This window comes from Arabidopsis thaliana, chromosome 3 (assembly GCF_000001735.4).
Source record: "Arabidopsis thaliana chromosome 3, partial sequence".
Taxonomy (NCBI): Eukaryota; Viridiplantae; Streptophyta; class Magnoliopsida; order Brassicales; family Brassicaceae; genus Arabidopsis; species Arabidopsis thaliana.
Window position 1 is genome coordinate 15,773,935 of NC_003074.8, and position 19,725 is coordinate 15,793,659.

At 33.6% G+C, this 19,725-nt stretch overlaps 4 protein-coding genes, 1 non-coding gene and 1 pseudogene across 7 annotated transcripts; 1 reads left to right on the forward strand and 5 right to left on the reverse strand.

Annotated features, from left to right (window-relative positions):
* Nucleotides 1–118: 118 nt before the first annotated feature.
* Nucleotides 119–1,939, reverse strand: AT3G43960 (Cysteine proteinases superfamily protein). Its single transcript, NM_114264.3, has 4 exons — nt 1,247–1,939; nt 813–1,054; nt 591–728; nt 119–490 (listed from the first exon to the last, which is right to left on the reverse strand). The coding sequence occupies exons 1-4, from the start codon at nt 1,692–1,694 to the stop codon at nt 188–190; spliced, it is 1,131 nt and encodes a 376-aa protein (NP_566867.1). The 5' UTR covers nt 1,695–1,939; the 3' UTR covers nt 119–187.
* A 1,534-nt stretch (nt 1,940–3,473) lies between these two features.
* AT3G43970 (uncharacterized protein) lies at nt 3,474–4,232 on the reverse strand (the record flags this gene model as incomplete). Of its 2 annotated transcripts, NM_001339118.1 has the most annotated exons (3): nt 4,165–4,232; nt 3,800–4,063; nt 3,474–3,627 (listed from the first exon to the last, which is right to left on the reverse strand). In NM_001339118.1, exons 2-3 carry the CDS (start codon nt 4,021–4,023, stop codon nt 3,474–3,476), a joined length of 378 nt encoding a protein of 125 aa, NP_001326894.1. In that variant the 5' UTR covers nt 4,024–4,063; nt 4,165–4,232. The 2 variants fall into 2 exon arrangements, with proteins under 2 accessions (NP_001326894.1, NP_189983.2); NM_114265.2 differs by lacking the exon at nt 4,165–4,232 and having other exon boundaries at nt 3,800–4,062.
* Nucleotides 4,233–4,340: 108 nt separating this feature from the next.
* Nucleotides 4,341–5,426, reverse strand: AT3G43980 (Ribosomal protein S14p/S29e family protein). Its single transcript, NM_114266.2, has 3 exons — nt 5,240–5,426; nt 4,711–4,810; nt 4,341–4,629 (listed from the first exon to the last, which is right to left on the reverse strand). The coding sequence occupies exons 1-3, from the start codon at nt 5,299–5,301 to the stop codon at nt 4,621–4,623; spliced, it is 171 nt and encodes a 56-aa protein (NP_189984.1). The 5' UTR covers nt 5,302–5,426; the 3' UTR covers nt 4,341–4,620.
* Nucleotides 5,427–6,942: 1,516 nt separating this feature from the next.
* On the forward strand, nt 6,943–7,900 carry AT3G06705. The gene is made up of 3 exons (NR_143916.1): nt 6,943–7,048; nt 7,299–7,401; nt 7,820–7,900. It is a non-coding gene; the product is annotated as an uncharacterized misc_RNA (transcript).
* A 703-nt stretch (nt 7,901–8,603) lies between these two features.
* AT3G43990 (Bromo-adjacent homology (BAH) domain-containing protein) lies at nt 8,604–11,250 on the reverse strand (the record flags this gene model as incomplete). The annotated part of the gene is made up of 5 exons (NM_114267.2): nt 10,987–11,250; nt 10,762–10,824; nt 9,759–10,433; nt 8,849–8,914; nt 8,604–8,684 (listed from the first exon to the last, which is right to left on the reverse strand). The coding sequence occupies exons 1-5, from the start codon at nt 11,242–11,244 to the stop codon at nt 8,604–8,606; spliced, it is 1,143 nt and encodes a 380-aa protein (NP_189985.1). The 5' UTR covers nt 11,245–11,250.
* Nucleotides 11,251–13,292: 2,042 nt separating this feature from the next.
* Nucleotides 13,293–14,805, reverse strand: AT3G44000 (annotated as a pseudogene; the record flags this gene model as incomplete). Its single annotated transcript has 1 exon — nt 13,293–14,805.
* Between the last annotated feature and the right edge of the window lie 4,920 nt (nt 14,806–19,725).

Below are 19,725 nucleotides of genomic sequence, written 5' to 3' on the forward strand. Positions count from 1 at the left end.
CATAACATCTAAAGAACCTTGATGGTCTTGTCCAAAAAACTAGGATCCTAAAGAACCTTGATGGTCTTGTCCAAAACATCAGGTAGAGCTAAAATGATAGCTTAGTTCAAGCTATAGGTTTGCGACGAATCTTGTTTCCTTTATTAAACCAAAAACCAACGAACTTGAACACCGATAAAAGTATATTTCAAAGCAAGGCCAAACTAATCAACTGAAAAACAAATAAAACAACCAATTTAAACACACTTGGAGACAACAAATGAGATGAAGAGTTCGACTTGATTGGGTATACAGGAGCTACAGCGACTGCACATTTCCCGGTTGGTTCATGGAAGTTACGTTGAAGCCTAAGGTACCCGCCTTCTCCCCACTCTGGTCCCCAAGAATTACGAATAAGCCAGTAGTCTCCTTCATCTGATGATGTTCCATACCCCACAATTAGCACATTGTGATCTCCCCACAAATTACTACATGCTCCTTTATACACACCCTAAAAAACAACACAAGAGAAACCAAAAAGAAACTTGATCATCACAACTAAGTATTGGAGTCTTAAGAAAATCAACGGTGACAAAGTCATTTGTTATTACAGATTTGTAGTCGCTCATGTTTGCAGCTGATATCATAACACTAATAGGTTGATAAGCAACAGCTTTCTTCAAAGACATCTCATCGTTTACAGGAACAACCTCATGACCATTAATGGTAACAACCCGAGTGGTTTTCATCTGCAAGACGAAAACATAGATTAACAAATTGAAACCATTATCAAAACTACAAAAAAAATGTCATTTATGTTTGGTTTTACAAACCTCAATGGCCTTGCATGCGGCAGTATCTTCACCGGTATAACCATAAACTTCATCGGATACAATACCACCGTTCTCCTTAATGAACTCAAAGGCCCATACTGCTCCACCACCAGCACATCCAAAGTTGTCGTTCCCTCTATCGCAGTCAATGAGTTCTTGTTCCGATAAAGATACTAATTCTCCGGTTGTGATCTGGTTTATACCTTCCACCGCTCCAGTCGCGGCAAACGCCCAACAACTTCCTATATATATAAAAACCACCAATCTCAACCACAAGCACAATCAAAAATCAAATAATGCAGCAACGTGCTGTTGGCCCAGTGGTAAATCTCCTAGGTGGAGGTGCTGGGTTCGAGACACAGACATTTGGGTCTGAACTTCCAGATATTAAAAAAAAAAAAATCAAATAATGCTAAGGATATTGAAAATCATACCACACTCTCCTTGTCTTTTGACTCTTGGAACAACTGCTCCTCTCTCCCTCCAATCAACTTCATCAGGTAAAACATCTCCTTCTTTGTACTGATACCTCTCCGCTACATCTGATAGGCTTTTCTTTTCCATCTTCCCACCTAAGTAACTAGCTTGAAACTCATCAGCCGTTAGATCCGAAAACTTGTTCAACCCGCGTTCATAACTCCGGTTTGGATCTGAATTGTGTTCTTCGATGCGCTTCAAGTTGTCTTTGAAGATCTTGAACCGTCTCTCCTTCTCTCCAAGACCGTTATAGTTCTTCCCATTCTCTACAAGCCATTGCTCGTACATTGTAAGCACCTCCCCTTCATTCCTCTGCGACTCTGTTGCTGTGACGACGCCGAGAGATATGGAAATTAGTAACACCGAGAGGGTCAAAAGAGCTAGAGTTCTAAAACTTATTGCCATTTCTCCTTCTGTTTTTTTTTTAACTTGATATTTCTGCAACTCTTAAGTCAAAGTATTTGTAGAAAGAAAAATTTTGGTCGTCGAGGCTTGAGAGAAGTGGGAAAACAAAAAACAAAGTAGAAATGGAGGAGGAGAGGGTTAGTTGGATAGATGTATTTTTCGTATGGGCACTAACTATTATGACAAGTTGGCCTAATAATGAATAATGACAATCATTATTTACGTTTTTTAGTTTTTTTATTTGTGACACGCATTATTTAAAATAGTTTTGGCTTGAAACTAACTTTTATGGTTTGGCAAAAGAATGAATTTGAACGAAAATGTCCTTTGTTTCGAATTTGGACGAAACAAGGAAAAAATGCGTAAAATTTGTAGTTTTCGCCATAAGAAAGAGAGATGGGTGGGACATGTACATGTGTTGTGTCAGACAAATAAATGAATATGCCATTATTTCAATATACGTTTTAACGTTCATCTTCTCATAATTACAAACTTTTTATCATAAACAGTCCCAACATAAATTATATAGGTATATTTTTATAGCTCCATTGCAAAGCACTATTTAAAAAAGTATTTTTTCATAAAATAAAATCACTTTTAACTTGTAAGTCACATGGATTGGTAAAGTGGGAACTAACCTCATGTTTTGGCAAGAGTAATGAATTTGGACCAAAATACCATTCGTTCGAACAAAACAAATAGAGATGATGCATGAAAATTGTGTTTGTCGATGCAAGAAGGAGAAACTAGATAGTTATATAACATTTTATGCATTTCTATGTTATTTTATTTGACCATGTAATAAAATAGAAATGCATAAAAATTGTGTTTGATAATGTATTAAATCATACTAGGTAACATAGAATTCTTTTTATTACATGGTTTATTTGTTTAAATAATTCATCTAATTAGATAACATAAAATGCTTTCCTATAAATGCTAAATATATTTTTTATTATTTTCTATAAATTTATGTGTAAATGCCAAGTAAAGAGATGGAACAATTTTTGGTCATATAATGATTTTTATTTTTATTTAGTTTTTCAATTGTTACAAAACAATGTATCCCCATATAGATTCGAAATGTCTAATTTGAAAATAAAAAACATTCAAAATATCTAAATTTGGTATAAAAATGTAATGTTTTTTTGACAATTTACAAAGTTACAATTTTAACTGTTATGGTAAATATGGTAACTTTACATATAAAAAACTGTTAACCAATTTTTTTTTTACGATTAATAATTACAATTTTTAACTGTTTAATTTGATTATAGTCTAATTACAATTTAAAAATGGTACAGTTATAGTCCTAAATACGATTACGGTTTGATTTTGATATGCCTAAGTAAATTAGAAATTTCAACAACTAGACATCTATTAAAATATGAGCAAACCACCATATCCTTCTAGGACATGAGCTAGCTGGGATAGAGTAAAGTTCAATTTTTGAGAGTGAAATGCAGAGATCTCTGACATCTTTAGTATAAGTTGTGTTTCCTTGTTCACCATTAAAACTTTTATTTTTATTGTAGTTATACCTTGATGATCTTGACGGTGGTCTTTTTGTATCACTGACTTAACCAACAAAGTCTCACAAGTTGATAATGACTCCATCGAGTGTTGGCTTGTGCAACACGACTTCAAAAGCTCTCGTCTAGTCTTTGTCGGCACATGAAAGTTTTAAAACTGTAAACTCTGCAACATGATTTCTTGCTGAGATTGTGGAGATCCCATGATCTAGTGAAGTGACCTCTTGATCCAGGAATGCAAAACATGTCATCTTTCTTGGACTAATGACACGGGAGGGGAAGGAGCAGGGGTTTGCGATGATGATCCACTTGAAATTTTTGCTTTGAGCGGATCTATAATGCTAAATTGAGATCCCAAGAACTTGACAACCACAACCAGCTCCACCCAAAGAAATGATGACCTTTGGGCAAAAAACGTTTTTGGGCTTTTTAGTATTATAATTTATCTATTTTATTATTTGTAATATTTTTGGCATTTTATTATAATCAAAACAAATTATTTTTAAAATTGTGGGCTTTTTTCAGTCTTTTTATTAAAAAAAAAATGGATCTTTTTGTAAACAGAAAAAACACCAAGCTGCGTTTTGAATCGCCACAACAGAATCCATCCTAAGGATAATGGCATTAATACGTTGGTAACAATTTTGGTTTGGCAATGAGGCATGAGGTCGCAAGCTGCGTCTTGGATCTCTGTCCGACGCAACCGAGTTTAAGTCATCTTGGAGACGCAGAACTCCATCGTCCTTTGAAGTAGCTACCCAGTCATGAGATGACCTGATCGTTCCCATTTCTTTCATCAACTCCGGAGGCAGCTTCTTTTTCAAGTTCGAGACGTCTCTGATATCCGCTCCACAAGGATCAGCGCAAAGAATGGAACTAGGAAAGGTTCGTTTCACTTAAGATGAAAAGCCATTAGAAAGAAGCGAAGAGGAACTTACCACTTAAGATGGCTTCAAGGGATGGTTGACAAGTTTAGACTGTAAAATTTTGAAACTAATTTTTAATTACGGTAATACAGAAACTAAAATTTTGGAACGTACAGTTAGATTAGAGAATTAACGAAGTGAGATAATGATGTTAGTACTAGGTTTCTTTATCAGATTGTGTAGTTCAGCTGAAGCATAAGGCAGAGCTCACATTGCGAAATCAAAACCATATAATAAAAACATTTGGATTTTCAAGGATTCTGATGTCTAAACGTCTTCAAGAAAACCTAGAGATTCTATGCCAAAATGGTCTATATTAACAAGCAAAATATTAATCAAAACCAAAAGATCATTGTTCCAAATAAGAGATAAACTTTAAAGAAGAATGCAACAACAACTTAAAAGATTCAAGGCCAATTCATCAACACCAACATGTTTGTGTATTATAAGCATCAGTCAAAGGCCTCTTTAACGGTACTGCAGAGACAAGAAAACATATATCAAGAGTTTAACAATCATAATAATGAAAGGAGATACAAAATCAGTAACGAATTTTACCTTAATGAATCCGATCTCCTTGGCGTTACTGCGGAAACACTGTCTGCAGCAATTCAAACCATACTTCCTGATAAGCCCGTGTGAGTTCCCGCACACACGGCTACATACATACAACAATTTGCATAATACAAAATCAGAATCTTGATTTCCACGTATAACACAAACTTCATCTCATACATAACATAAGTCAATCTCAAATGGTGAAGACATAAGCTAAATATAACACAAACTTAATTTCAGACATAAGTCAATCTCAAATAGTGAAGACATAAGCTAAATATAACACAAACTTAATTTCAGACATAAGCCAATCTCAAGTGGTGAAGACATAAGCTAAGTACAACAATGTCAGACATAAGCTAATCACTATAATCAGTGACACAGATACAAGAATTTGCAAATTTAACACATAACTAATCTCATTCACATAGCTAATGTCACATTGTAAAGACATAAGCCAAAAACAACAATCTCATACAAAAAATTTGAGTGCTTAAGGGCAAAAGTAGAGTGAGGAAGATGATTATACCATAAACGAGATCCAGGACCGTACTTCTTCGGATGAGAGTTCCAGACATTAGAGTGACCCATTTTGTCGATTTGCTCACAGAGGAATTACAAACGGCGACGAGAGACTCTTCAAAACCCTAGAAATATTAGTCTCGTTGGAGGAGAAGATTAATTTTATCAACAGCGGATTTATTAAAGAAAACAAAATAATACTAACGGGCTAGGTTGTAGGCCCATTAATAGCCCAACATTGGCCTCCTATTTTTTATTCCAAAATAAGCAGATAAGACATGTGATTAAGTACTTGATTAAGAAAGTGGAGCGTAATTTACTTTATCCTTTCTTCGTTACATAAACCATTGATTATCTCTGTAATCTCATTGATAATTTTGTATACACTGATTCATATTAATGAAGTATTTTTTAGATGAAAAAAAAAAAGACATGTGATATTGTTAAGTCAAGTTCTCTCAATGGGTTCTCTCAACAAAATCGTGAAAAAATATATCAAAAACGACAGCGGTCTCTCTTAATAACAAAATTCTTCTTCAACTCTACTCTATAATTGACTCAAAAATAGAGATTTCTACATATTGACTCTATACATAGAGCAACTCTATTCTCAATTCTATTTTTAGTTCAATTTTTTTTTCTATACTTTAGTCCCTCAATTTCTTTTTTTTATTTAATACATATAATCATTTTACAAACAACAGTTACAACACATAGTTTTATAAACTTAACAAGCAAACAAGTACTAAATATAAAATAATTTTATAAACTTAACAACAAACAAATACTAAATTTAAAATAAACAACATAAGAAACCTAAAACTTAAAACTAGTAATTTAATAGTCCGATAAATTGCTTGTAGATCCGCCAAGCTAAAATATGAGTGTGTTGGCAAACTAGTCATAGATTACTGTATATATATATAGACCAATGTACAGATATGATTACTGTACTGATATAGATCACTGTACAGATATAAACTACTGTACAAATTGATGCATCTGTTAAACGAAATCATAATTTACTGTTAATTAATTAATTATATGTACACACTTTTATTTATACAGCATATTTAATATTCATATTTATAACAAATTTATACAACTTAATTTATTATTTAACAACATATCTCAATTTTTTTATACACTTGTATACTTTTAACTATTTGATTCGTACACTTACATCTGTACAAACACTTTTAGTGTACATATGTATATAAATATACACAACGCCATATCTGTACAGTAGTCTATATCTGTATAGATATATATTATTTATACTGTGTCATATAATATAAAATTTAAAAGTCATTAAACAAAATGCATTTCAAATGATAGAGAAAAAAACATAGATTTTATTTATATGATCAATTTTTAAAAAAATATAATTTTATTAAAGAGCATTTTAATTATTAAACTTTGTTGGGATATGTAATAAAGAAAGAAAAAGATTTTTTAAAGAAAATCCTAACGCACTAAGGTCCCACACGTTTCTCTCTCTCACAATGGCATGTTGGTAAATATAGTTGTTTCTATGGGGTATAATCGATTTTCTGATTAGTGGGGTAAGAGGAGAGTGACTAAATCTACAATTATAAATAGTAACTTGCCCTATTTTATAATTATGTTCTGAAAAGTTACTAGTTTGCAATTTAACCATTAAAATATTGTCCAAATGAAGTAGATGGAGGAGAAGTTTTTTTATCTTGATTTTGATCTTGTTGTTGGACACGTCGTTTTTGTAAAATCCGTGCTTGTTCACTCTCAATCAAAAGCTGCCTTTTGAAGCCAATCTTTCCAAGTTATTACCAATGTGGTAAGACCAAACATCGATTAGAGATTGGTTTTTTGATTCATCTCTCCGTGGTGATGGTTCTAATTAGTTGTGTGCTTAATTGTCAGATGAAGTCAACGCTCCATTCTTCTCAGATTAATTTTATTGATGTAAGCACTAAGTAGAGTTTTGAGTGCTTATACTCAGGTTTAGAGTGACGAATTAGGATTAGCAACTGATAAGCTTATAACAATACGAGTGGCTAATGTTTTTGTGTATTGCTATTGCATAGTGTGTTGCAGAACAATAAGTCGGCTAAGATGAAGCAGAACAAGCTTGGTCTCCGTCGTGAACAATGGCTTTAAAGGGTTCCTGGCTTGATACTTTTTGGTCTTGTAAGATTATTTCATTGCCTCAAAAACAATTTCAGTTCGTTCTTGTTTGCAGCTTGAGTCTATTAATTCTGTAGTATCACTTGAGAAGGTTATAGTTGATTTATCAGCTCAGATTTAACATTTTCATAGTTGAGTTATAATGCCAACTTGATCGAATATATGACTATATGATGAAGGTTATCTTTTGATGTGTCATGTATAGTTCCATCATCAACATGCATCTTTTGATGTGTCATGTATAGTTGCATCATCACCATCACCAAATGCATACACGTTTGTAATTGTGGTTTACTTGTCGGCTCATATTTGTATGTTTCTTATATATATGAAAGTGGCTGCAGTTGATGTTGTTGCAATTCCTTCTGAAACAAACTATGTAGCTTTTGATGCTTTACGTCTTGGTCGCTTTACTCAACAGGTTGTTGGTCGCCTACTTCGTTTTTGGGATGCTCGCAACATCAAGAAAGATGGTCAATTTCATGGGCATAGTCCTCCTGTTACTCAATGAAAAAGTAAATCTTTTTAGATGTTTAATGTATTTTTGTTTCATATGTAATTGATGTTTAATATCCTTCAAAATTTTGTGAAAAAATATCTTTCAAAATCAAAAAGTAATATGTATATACACAAAAGAGAAATGTGTCCTTTTATTAAAAAAGTTATTTATTCTACAATTTCTTTTTAATGAAAATTGATTTCGGCCGACTCTCATAATTCATAAATTATAGTTCGGATTCAGATAACGGATTTTTCCAAGTGGCTAAATCAAATATATCAATTGTGCTAGTCCCTCAAACGACTTAGGGGGTATTGAAGAACTGAATTTAAAAGAATTAAAATGGGTGGAAAAATGAAAGATTTGAAACATTCTATCCAAATCACACCATAATATGTGGGATTTGTTTCTTCACGTTTTTACCTTTGATTTCTATTAAATTCTAATCAAATCACATTAGCATTAAAACAATCTTAATAATGAATAACAGTAGAATTTAATAGAATTATAAATTCAGTCAACTGAATAACAATAGAATTTAATAGAATTATAAAACCATTAAATTGAATAACACTAGATTTAAAAAGAATTCTAAATTCTTTCAAATTCTTTCAAATTCAATAAAAATCCTACGTTCAATAACCCGATTCAAAGAAAAGAAGAGCAAGATACCATTAAATATGTTATTTAATGTTCGGTATCTTGTTTAATCGAGACAATCTTTGTGCCCAACATTTTCGGAGGTGGATGCAACATCTTCCACCAATTTTGGTTCTTCGAAGTCGGCCTATATTTCATCAAAAGTAAAAAAGTAAAAAAGCTAGTCGTAGATTTAACATGTCAAAATCACTTAAGATGTGATTATATAAACCAGTAACTAAACGATTCAGGTTCAGTGGTATTGGCTCAACAGAAACATTCTAGTTTTACTAAAAGAAATCCATAGATTACCATCTTTATAGCTTGTTCAGGTTTTAATTCGCCATTGAGAAGTCTTGTAGCTAGCACTCTTGAATTCTGTAAACAAGAGATCACAACTAAAGACTCAAATTAAACGAGTAATAAATGAAGAAACTAAAAGCTAATTTCAATGGTAAACAAAATGAGAACATCTATAAACAATTTATTGGAGACAAGAATATTAGTGTAGAACTTACTTGGATCATGTAATTAATGTCAACCAAGATACTATTGATGTAAGTATATATACAATATAGATATATATAAGGTGTACGTAGCTTATTTTAAAACATTTTTTTAATAATCATTAATTCGTTAGACATCTCTTAAGGCCAACAAAATTTCATATTTTAGAATGAAGTAATCCCTTTATTATTACAAGAGAAGTGCAAATTGAAATTTTGTCTAATTTGGCCTCAATTTTGATTTCAATTTTGGATTTTGTTCTTTGTTATTCAAAATCATTAAGGATAATTTGGTCTTAACAATCCCCTAAACTTTATATGATCCGATTCAATCTAAACCGTTCAATAAAATTAATTCTCTTCAATCTAAATCGTTCAACAAAAATAAGGAATCTATGTCGTTTTTGAAATCAAAATATGATCACATTCCATCCCTAAAAATACTATATTCAATCACGAAATCAATAATCAATAATATCCAAATCATATATTACGATTCTTCACTAATCACTAAAAAATTATATTTCTAAGTTTAAAATATCAAATTTATTCAAATATTTAGTATAAGAACTAAATAAACCGATTGCCCGCGGTAAACCGCGGGTTAAAACCTAGTTGTCATGAAAGCCTATGACTTAATTCTATTAACAAATGCATGGCAAAATAAATCAAGAACACAATACAAAAAAAAGTAAGGAAATGGGAACTAAACTAACCTTGAGTCTCTCAACCAGAAGCTCCAACTTGTAATTATACTTTGGTACATCATCCGCGAAAGAATCATATAAAGCCTCCTCAAGAGCAAGTACCATCTGAACAACATCCTTTCGACTGGTCCCCGTACTTTCACAACACATGTTCTTAAGTACTACTTCTAAAAGCTCCAACAATGTCTTGTCACGATCCAAAGCACTGGATGGTAACGACTCTAACTTCTCCGAGATCGGGTTAGAACTCATTCTCTCACACTTCCTAACAATTCTTTTACGCCTCGGAATCGTAGTCGTTTGAACTTTCTCAACGTCAACGAGATTTCCAATTCTCGAAACCGTCTTTGCCACAAGCATATCAATCTCAAACTTTTGCTCCTCTTCAAAGCCTTCATGAGAGAACTTCCTCACCTTTTTGCGAACATTATCATAAACCATTTGCACGATGAAGCCGGAATGATGAATACGGTTTGGGATTTGCTTATCATCTGGCACGAAATATACAAGACACTTGTACTTGACAGATTCAGCAAACACTTCATCACAATGAAAACTGAAGAAAATTTCCCTTGGGTTTTCGGTTTTCCACTTCCCAAAATGTTTTTCTTCGATATCTTCTCTACGGTAAAACCACTGCACCTCCATCTTCACAAGTCCATCTTTTTCTTGTGAATAAATATCCTGTCCAACAAACAATCAAAAAATCAAATCAATTGTTGATTATAATAGGAACAACTAAAAATCATATTAACATTTTTTTCATCTTATTTTTTTTTTTTTTTTTGAAATCCAGGAGGTTCTGGGCCAAAGCCCGTAATCTCCCCTAGGCCCGAAACCACATCATGTAATATTAGTTTCGTCCCAAGCGTTACTCGAACTGCCGACCTCTAAGCTTCGCCTAGGGTCTTTACCAATTGAGCTAACGACACTTAGTCACGCTTAACTGCGGAGTTCTGATGGGATCCGGTGCATTAGTGCTGATATGATCGCATCCCATCTTTTCTTTTACCTTGATGATCGCAATGTATTCCTTTTGTTTATTGTCTTCTGGATACAATAGCACAAAGTCTTTCTACAAAACAGAAAAGAAAAATCTAATGTAAATGGTACTAAAATAACTACACAGATAGAACTTTTATTCTTATCACACAACTTTTTTTTTTTTTGTCTAATCGTAAGTTGTAACTCTTATTGTTTTTTAATAAACAAAATCTTAAAACAAATCAAAACTCACCAGTCTATATTGTTTGCCATGAAACTCGAATGTCTCGTAATGACATTTCTTGTTTTGTCCCTTACCAGTAAACTTAATCGGTTTACCAATTGACTTCGCACAATCGCTCGGTCTCTGCTCGAACTTTGCTTTCTTCTTCACTTGCATTTCCTTACTCTCCTCCACCCTTCTCTTCTTTGTCGTCGTTTCTTTGGTGCTTAACGTCGACAATGGAACATTGTCAATCACAACCACTTCATTCGATTGCTGGATGGACATGTCTATCGTCCACAACTTTCTTATACGAGTCACAATGAAATTATAAGTTACAAATCCGTTTTTCACCCTACAGTTGTTGAATCAAAAAGAAACATTAATAACTATTAACCAATAATTTTCAAATAGATTAGTCACTCAAAAGTGTACCTGATTCATATCCCACCAGACCAATGTTTAGATATGTCTTGGAATATGCTTTTCTCAGCCTCTTTCTTATAAACTGGATTATATCAACAAACAAATACTACACTACAAAGAATTTAGTTCATATTTTCCCACTTTTAAATAAACGCTTAATAAGAAATATAAGGAGGAAAGAGGGAAAATGAAAAAAAGAGATTTGAAATCAGTAGATTTTGTCCATATAATGTTTTTTTTATTACCTGTTAACAGAAAAACAAGAAAAAATAATTATATAAGGGAGTCAACGAAAAACTTTTCTCGTTTTGGTCATTTAAATTACAAAGATTCTTTACCATGCAATGTATTTTGTTAATGTGACCTGTACAGAAATAACGTTCTAAAACTGGATTATCACGCAGTCTAGAACTAACACTATGAAGATCATACATTAAATTTCATTGAGAAATGGTCAGCCCTTACATATTTGGGAGACATGTAATACGCCAAAATCCACAAGAAGATTGGTGTATATATTGGCAAAATAATGGAGTAGTCTTTTCATGGCGTACTTTGCATCTTACCTGAGTTTGTGCTTAACAAGGTAAAACCAGTTATATTATGATATATGGTTTGATACGGTTTGATCCGGTTATCTTTGGTTATTGTAACCATGGTTTAATGTATTTATATGATGTATATATAAAGGATGTCTGTAGCTGGCAGATCTACAGCCGAAGATCAGGTGGGGCTCGTGCCCTATACTCTTTTTTAATAATTAAACAATTGACTACAGTGATATGAATATATGTTACCTTTTATTTTCTTTGAATATAGGTTACCTTAATTGGTAAGAGTGCTCCACATTAAATCTAGGCAGCATGGTTCGATTCCCATTACATACAACTTTCTAATTTTATTATTTATCTTCTTTTTTTTTGCCGTCAAAATTTATTATTTATTACAAATTATGAGAACTGTTTCATAGACGATTCTACCACGGACAATTTCTTCTGAACCTTATTAGATCCACGACAGACGACACTTCCTTCTCCTTCTCCATGCGCTTGATGGACACCTTCAATATCTTCTCTGCGTAGAATCTTGGCGAACGACTATAATTGTACATCGTTGTAGATCTCATGCACACTTGCCTCCATTAATCTGCAAATCTGCTAATAAATCGCAATAGCTGAGACTCGAACCTCAGACCTCTTGGTGTATAAGCATTAATGAACCCTTGGTCAATCATTGGGTCAAGGAGGCTTCCACTATTATTTATCTTTAACATTTTTTATTATTTAAAAAACAAAATTATGAGTTAAATATAATTGATGCCCTATATAAATTTATTTCCTACATATGCCACTAGCTGGCACCCTATACTATAGTTGCTCAACTAGAGTCAACCTATATTGTCGTCAGCAAAATTCAACCTACACAAAATTATAAACTTCTCATTCCACCTAATCTCTAAATCTCTACTCATTTCACCAAATTCAATTAATCTACTCAGTTGTGTTTTAAAATTCTACTTTGGCGATCACTATACTGCGATTAGATATAATTAATCGGGTTAAATTTAGTTAACCCGACTATAATGGTATAGTCCATATTGAACCCTTCTTCCTGAGAAAGAGGTTTCGTTTTTCCCTTAAAACAAAACACATTTGTAAACGAGGACCAAAATTCTTGTTAAGACCTATGTTTTGTTTGTAATGAAAGTGCAAGAAAAAACATCCAATTTAGTCTCAAAACAAAACCAAAACATATCCAATTTAATCTAAAAGCAAAAGCAAAACACATCTGATTTAGTCTAAAACTAAAACACACGACAATAATGTTGTTGATATCTAAAAGCAACAGCAAAAAACCATGCAACATAAAAAAACCATACAACACATTCAACTGCCAGTTACCAAACCTAACTACTCTTGTGTTGCTGCAGACGGTTGGGTGATTGAGATCGTCTCCTGACCTTGAGTCTTCTTCTCCTTCTCACTTTTCTTCTTCTTCTTAGTCTTTATCTCCTTCTTATCCTTATTCTATGTCTTAGCCTTCTTTGCTTTATTTTGAAGCTGATACTAATAGTTGTCACTAGGAAGCTTAAATTCCAGTTAAGATAAAATTAAAAAACTTTAAACCAGAATAATACCTCATATATTCCAGCATTCTTTGCCTTTCTCTTCCTTGGCACCTTCTCCTTAGGAAAGTTCTTACATCCTAATGCTTTGTGACCAGCTTCACCATAGCTCTTGCAATGAATGACTATTCATGTCCGACCAAGTTTATCTACTTCATTCTTGTTCTTCTTCTTTTTTGGTGAATCATTTTTACCTTTGATCCTTGCAAACTTCTCTCTTTTTCTCTTTGATCCTTTTCTTCTACTAGGAAGAGGAGGTGGTGGTGGTGCGATTACCAACCTGTTAGTTGAATCCATCCAATAATTACCAACCTGTTAGTTGAATCCATCCAATATTTGGGTCCCCTTAATGGTAAGGTGGTTGTATCATAGGTGCTTCTCCATAAATATGTGGAGAAATAACCGGATATGTAGTCCTCCGCGTTGAAACCAGCTTTTAACATCGCAACATAAACATGCTCACAAGGAAATTTAGTTATTTGCCATTTCCCACAGAAACATTTTTTCTTCGGTATGTCCACTCTATTACCATTTCCATCTAAATATACCTCAAATATGCCATGTGTGCAACAGTATACTGTGCATTTATCTACAACTATCTTCTCAGAGGCAACTATCTTCATAACATATTTTAAAAATCTTCCTTGGTGCTTCAATGATTTCTTGTTCCTCTTAACGATACGTGTCATTTCTTGCCTCCTTATGGTTTCCAGCATTGGAACCAATGCCTTTGCTCTTGCTTTGATGATGGTGGAATTGAATGACTTGGTAGCGTTGTTGTCTACATCCTCTAAACAACTACCAAGTCTATAAAAGGACAGCGACCATGTATGTGGCTCCTCTCTCATCACATCATCAGACAAGGCATCATCATAACATCTCAAGATGTTAAGATCGGCAGCATACTCTTTCTCATTGTAGCTATAGGCTAATTTCCAAACTAATGTCTTTAGCATATCTTTGTTGGCATGTTGATATCATGCATTTTCTGTTAGGGTGCAAGTATGCAATGTACATGATGTCTTGATCACAAAAAGTTGCTTCGTCTTGACAAAGGAACAATAAACTTGCCACTTACATTTACCACCCACGCCGCACTTGAATGCAAACCTTTCCTTTTCCCACTCATTTTGAACCGCATTAAAATGGTTCTAAGAACACTCCAAAATGGTTTCTTTGAACTCAATACTTGTGAAGAAAGTACTTCTGACAACCAATTTATCATCCATAGCCCTTTTAATCCTTAGATCCCTCATCAAAATGGGATCCTCATCTTCATCTGAGCTATCTGAAATCATATTTCGGCCAATTTGAATCTCATCTGCAAAACTAGCTACTCCATCCCCTACTTCATAGTCAAAACACTCTAATGGATCTTATACCTCTCTTTTTTTCTAAGCTGTCTTCTTAGATGGATTCTTAGATTTTTTCTCTTTCTTCCTTCTTCCACTTTCCTCAATCTCCTCTTCACTTTCAGATTCTTCTTCAACCTCAATTAACGATACGATTGATATAACCCTGTTTTTCCTGATTTTAACTACGTTTTAGATTTAGGATTTTGAGTCTTTATGTTATTTCTCGAGTCTTTTTAGAGTCTTTTCAGGTATTCTATGCAGTGGGACAACAATGGTGATGAGGAGACATTTTGGAGCAAAAGCTAAGGAGAAGGAAGCTAAGGACGATTTCAGTTCCAGATTCAGTGAGAGTGTCGATCGACACAAAGGAGTGTGTTTTATAGGGCATATATAGTTTTAGTCCCTGAACGTTTTATAGGGCATATATATAGTTTTAGAGGTCATTGTTTAGACCAAATTTCTTTTCTACCAAGTTTTCAGAGAGACATAAGCTATTCATCCATATTTTCATAGATTCATTTAGTTTCCAATACAGTGAAGAGATCCTTTCATACTATAATCTTATTTGCTGTGTTTATACTTTCTTACTCAATTATATTGCTTGTTTCAAACTATATGTCTGAGTAGTTTGCCTGTTAGGAATAGGGTTTCTCATTAGGAATTCATATGGTTTAGTAGATCGCCCCCTTTGCTAGGTTATCTGTAGAATTCTTCATCTTTAATTGTTCTTAATGCTAGATCTAGAGTAATTAACTAGAACTTGAATCCAGACAATAGATATACCCGCCATAGGTATCTGTAGTTGGATCTATTATTGGATGAGCCTGGTTTATAGGTGTGTAATAAGAATCGGCCAATCTACTAAGGTGAACAATTGAACTCGTTTAGAATGCATGTTTAAGTTAAAGATCTCTCGGCTTCTCTGATTATTCTTAAGCTATAGACATAGGGAGTTTCGCGAAACGCCACCAGTTATTCCATAATTAGAGTTTGAGTTTAAGAATGGTTCGATAATAACCTAGCTATAACTAGATCTACTAACCATTACTTTCCTGAGATTACTCTACTCCTAGCTCTTTATTTTAATCGTTTCATATTAAATCAATCTGTTGTTTTCTTATTTTGTTTACTTTTTATTTCAATCATTCCCTGCTAGCTTAATCTTGACATTCAATTCATTGTGTGAACATTAGAACTTTGAGAAAATTTGACCCTTAAATACTGCAACCGATTTCTTATTTGAGAGAGTAGGTTTAAGGCAATTTAAACCATATCAAATTTGGCGCCGTTGCCAAAGTTCTTGGGAATCACCATTGAGTTTAGTTTAGAGATTTCGTCTAGCACGCGTTTCTTGTTTTCTGTGTTTCAGGTGTATGTCTAGGCAAACAAGGAGCACACCACAGAAGGAGCTGATCAACTTGTATGTTCTTGACTTGGGAAAACTCGAACGCACCAACCGCAAAACTCAGAGATTAGCAATGGCTAACAGAGTCATCAGAGCTGATGAGGAAGGAGTTTTGAGAGATGATGATGGGCAAGACTACAATGAGGCTGGTCAGAGATTGGATGATCATGGACTCATCCATCCAAAGGGCGTCAATGAGGATCAGGCGCGCCTCAATGCGCAATTAGCTCAGGGTTGAAGATTTTGGTGAGATTTCGAGACCCTTCTTTACCAACTTCGATTTGAATATTTTTGGGCAACTTGTGACCGGATTTTGTTGTGAATAGGTTGATCATACTTCTCCATATTAGTGCTTTAGTTCAAGGTTGTATTCAGCTTTGGTAGAAGAGTTTGGTAAGCCTCACCGTCTTCCTTCTTTAATTTTTCTCGATGGAAGTGAGCTTTAAGCTCTTTAATGGTGGATTTCGTCTCAGGTAGAATTAGAATTTGATTTATACCTTTTAAAAAGATCTCGTCAATACGAATCCCACGTCGGTGAGATCTCGTTAAAATAAAGTCAGAATTGATCGAAATTTGATTGGTAAGTATTTTCGATTTTGTTGATTCATGGTCAAATCAGGATTTTTATACACCGGTTCTTAGGGTTTTAAACCGGTTTTGTTATGGTCTGGCTACGTAGAATACTCGTTTAAAAAAGAATTTTGAATTGGCTGAGTTTTGAATTTCAACTGATAGTAGTTCGGACCGGTTCGGCTTTGTTTTTACCGGTTTTGGAAAATCTGATACCTGAATAAGATTGAACGTGAATTTATCTTTCGAACGGTATATGGTTCCTAATTGTTTAATCTACGGTTGAATATAGGTGAATTAATTATTGATTTGGAGTATGTGTAGAATTGCAGCTAACCGTTCGTTCAATCTGAAAATATTTTCCCGGTGAGTTCTAACTCCCTTTTAATTATTATACATTTGTATAATATTTTAGGAGTATGATAAAAAGAATAAATGAATTATTTGTTTATTTCAAAAATTGATTTCTTTGATTTCATAACTAATTTGGTTATGATAATAATAATAAAATATGTTATTTCGTTAAGACCGATGTATATTTGTATAACATTCGGAAATAAAATAGAAAGAAAATTTGAATTATTTGAATATTTGAATTCTGAAAATTGATTATTTGATTTAATATGATTATTCTAAATATGATTCTAATGATGAAATATGTTATTCTGCTAAGACAGGTATCAGCATGCGACTCTGATTTAGCTAGCTATATTGAGCAATCTATGGCGGCCGGCATAGCCAACAGATGTATTGTGTATCATGTTAGTCTGTTAGTGGTATTGAGGTCGGTTAATACAGTGGACCGTACTTCTTTATCATCTCGTTAGGGCCAGCATCCCTATCGAGTATATTATGTAAATATTCTGTTAGTATATGTGATATATCCTTATTTTTACTGTTTTTAGCTATGATTTGGGTAGTAGTTTTAGAGTCTTTTTGTTATTTCTAGAGTCTTTTTGTTATTTTTAGAGTCTTTTTTAGTCTTTTTCAGGTCTTTACATGTTTGAGATTCATTTAGAGATAATGGAGCATTCTGGAGGAAAACATAGAATTTATGCTGTTGAAGAAATCCGGAGACTAAAAACCGCGTAGGTGTCGAACGACAGCAATACGTGACGGTAATTCGACGACGCAACTTATTGAAGTTTTGAAGATTTCCAAATTCGGCTCAGAACTTTCTCTTATTTCTATATATATATATATATATAGATTTTAAGGTCATTGTTTAGACCTAAGCTTGGAGACGCTATTCTCCTTATCTCTTTTGTTCTTGGGAGCAAAACCATGTGGAGACTCCCTTTAGAGAAGATCTTTCTGACTCTATTCTTCTCTTGTTTCTTACATTGATTTCTTATTCAATCGTGTTTTGTTCTTCTATGATCATGTTTGAGTAGTTTTCTTGTTAGGGTTAGGGTTTCTCATTAGGAATTTAGATGATTTAGTAGATTGCCCTCTTGCTAGGTTATCTGTAGGATTCTTCATCTTGATTGTTCTTAATGCTAGTTCTAGAGTAGCTAACTAGAACTTGATCTTAGATAATAGGTATACCTACCATAGGTACCTGTTATCAGAACTATCATAGATGAGCCTAAGTATTTAAGAAAAAACACGTAGGCTCATAGAAGGGCTCTCCTTTAGATATCTAGGTGAATTAATCAAACTTGATAATAATGCATGTTTAAGTATATGATTCTCGGTTTCTCTGGTTATCTTAGTTCTAGGCATAGAGAGTTTCGCGGAACGCCACCGGTTATTCTAGTATTATAGTTTGAGTTTAAGAACGGTTCGATAACAACCTAGCTATTTCTAGATCTACTTTCATCTATTTCCTAAGAATAGTCTAAGTCTGACGCTTTTAATATCTTATTTCACAACCAACCAATCTGTTATTGCTTACTTTTTGTTTCTATTTATTTTTTTACTATTTTACTTAGCTTAATTCGATAGCCATTAGTCTATTGCGTGAGCCTAGAAGTTTGTGAATTCGATCCGTAAGTGCTGCAACTGACCTCTTTATTTGAGAGAGTGGTCTTAGGATTAATTTGACTTACATCATTATGGTTTGGGTCGACCAATGCTGGAGTTGTACCATTGCTAGATACCTGGTCGTTCTGTTCTGATGTTATTATTCTGTCTGATGATATTATTTTGTTCTTATGATTTATTTATGTATTTTGTCAGCATAAGTTATGATGTACTTTACTTTATTTAAAATTAATTGAATTGAAACTATGTTTGTTAGTACCAACACGTGAACATCACTTTGTGTGAGATCAGACCATGTTGGTATTTGTTTGTTGGGTTTGTAGTCTCACTGGGCGAGTTTTCGCTAACATAAGTTATGATTCCGTGCGGAGGGCTTTGACGAGGAGCGTTATGTAGCTGAGGTTTTGAACTTGTTATTTTTAGAGCGAGACTTGATAGATTTTCTAAAATTAATTTATTTTGATTTTGAGATTTGGAGTTTATACAAGATTTCAACTTTATATATTTTGGAAATTTTGAGTAATTTTATTATAGTAATGCTTCAAAAAAAAAATTGAATTTTCAAGGCGTTACAGATTCCGAACCACCATTGTAGTCGATATCATCTGGTTTGTCACTACAATTTGTTAAAAAAAACATCGTCATCTCTCTGTTATTTTTCAGAAAGCAACACAAATCTAGACAAATCCTACTTCAATAACAAATAATTTAAGAGAAACTTACGACATCTTTTCTGGGTTAGCGAATGATTCATAACCCAACGAAGCTTCAGATTCCCGACTCTTATCCAATTCAATCACCACCGGAGACGACGACACACTAGCAGATACGAAGAATTAAAAGAAGAAGCTATGAGACAACGAAGAAGACAAATCAAAATCTAGAGACTCTCGGTAGAAGGA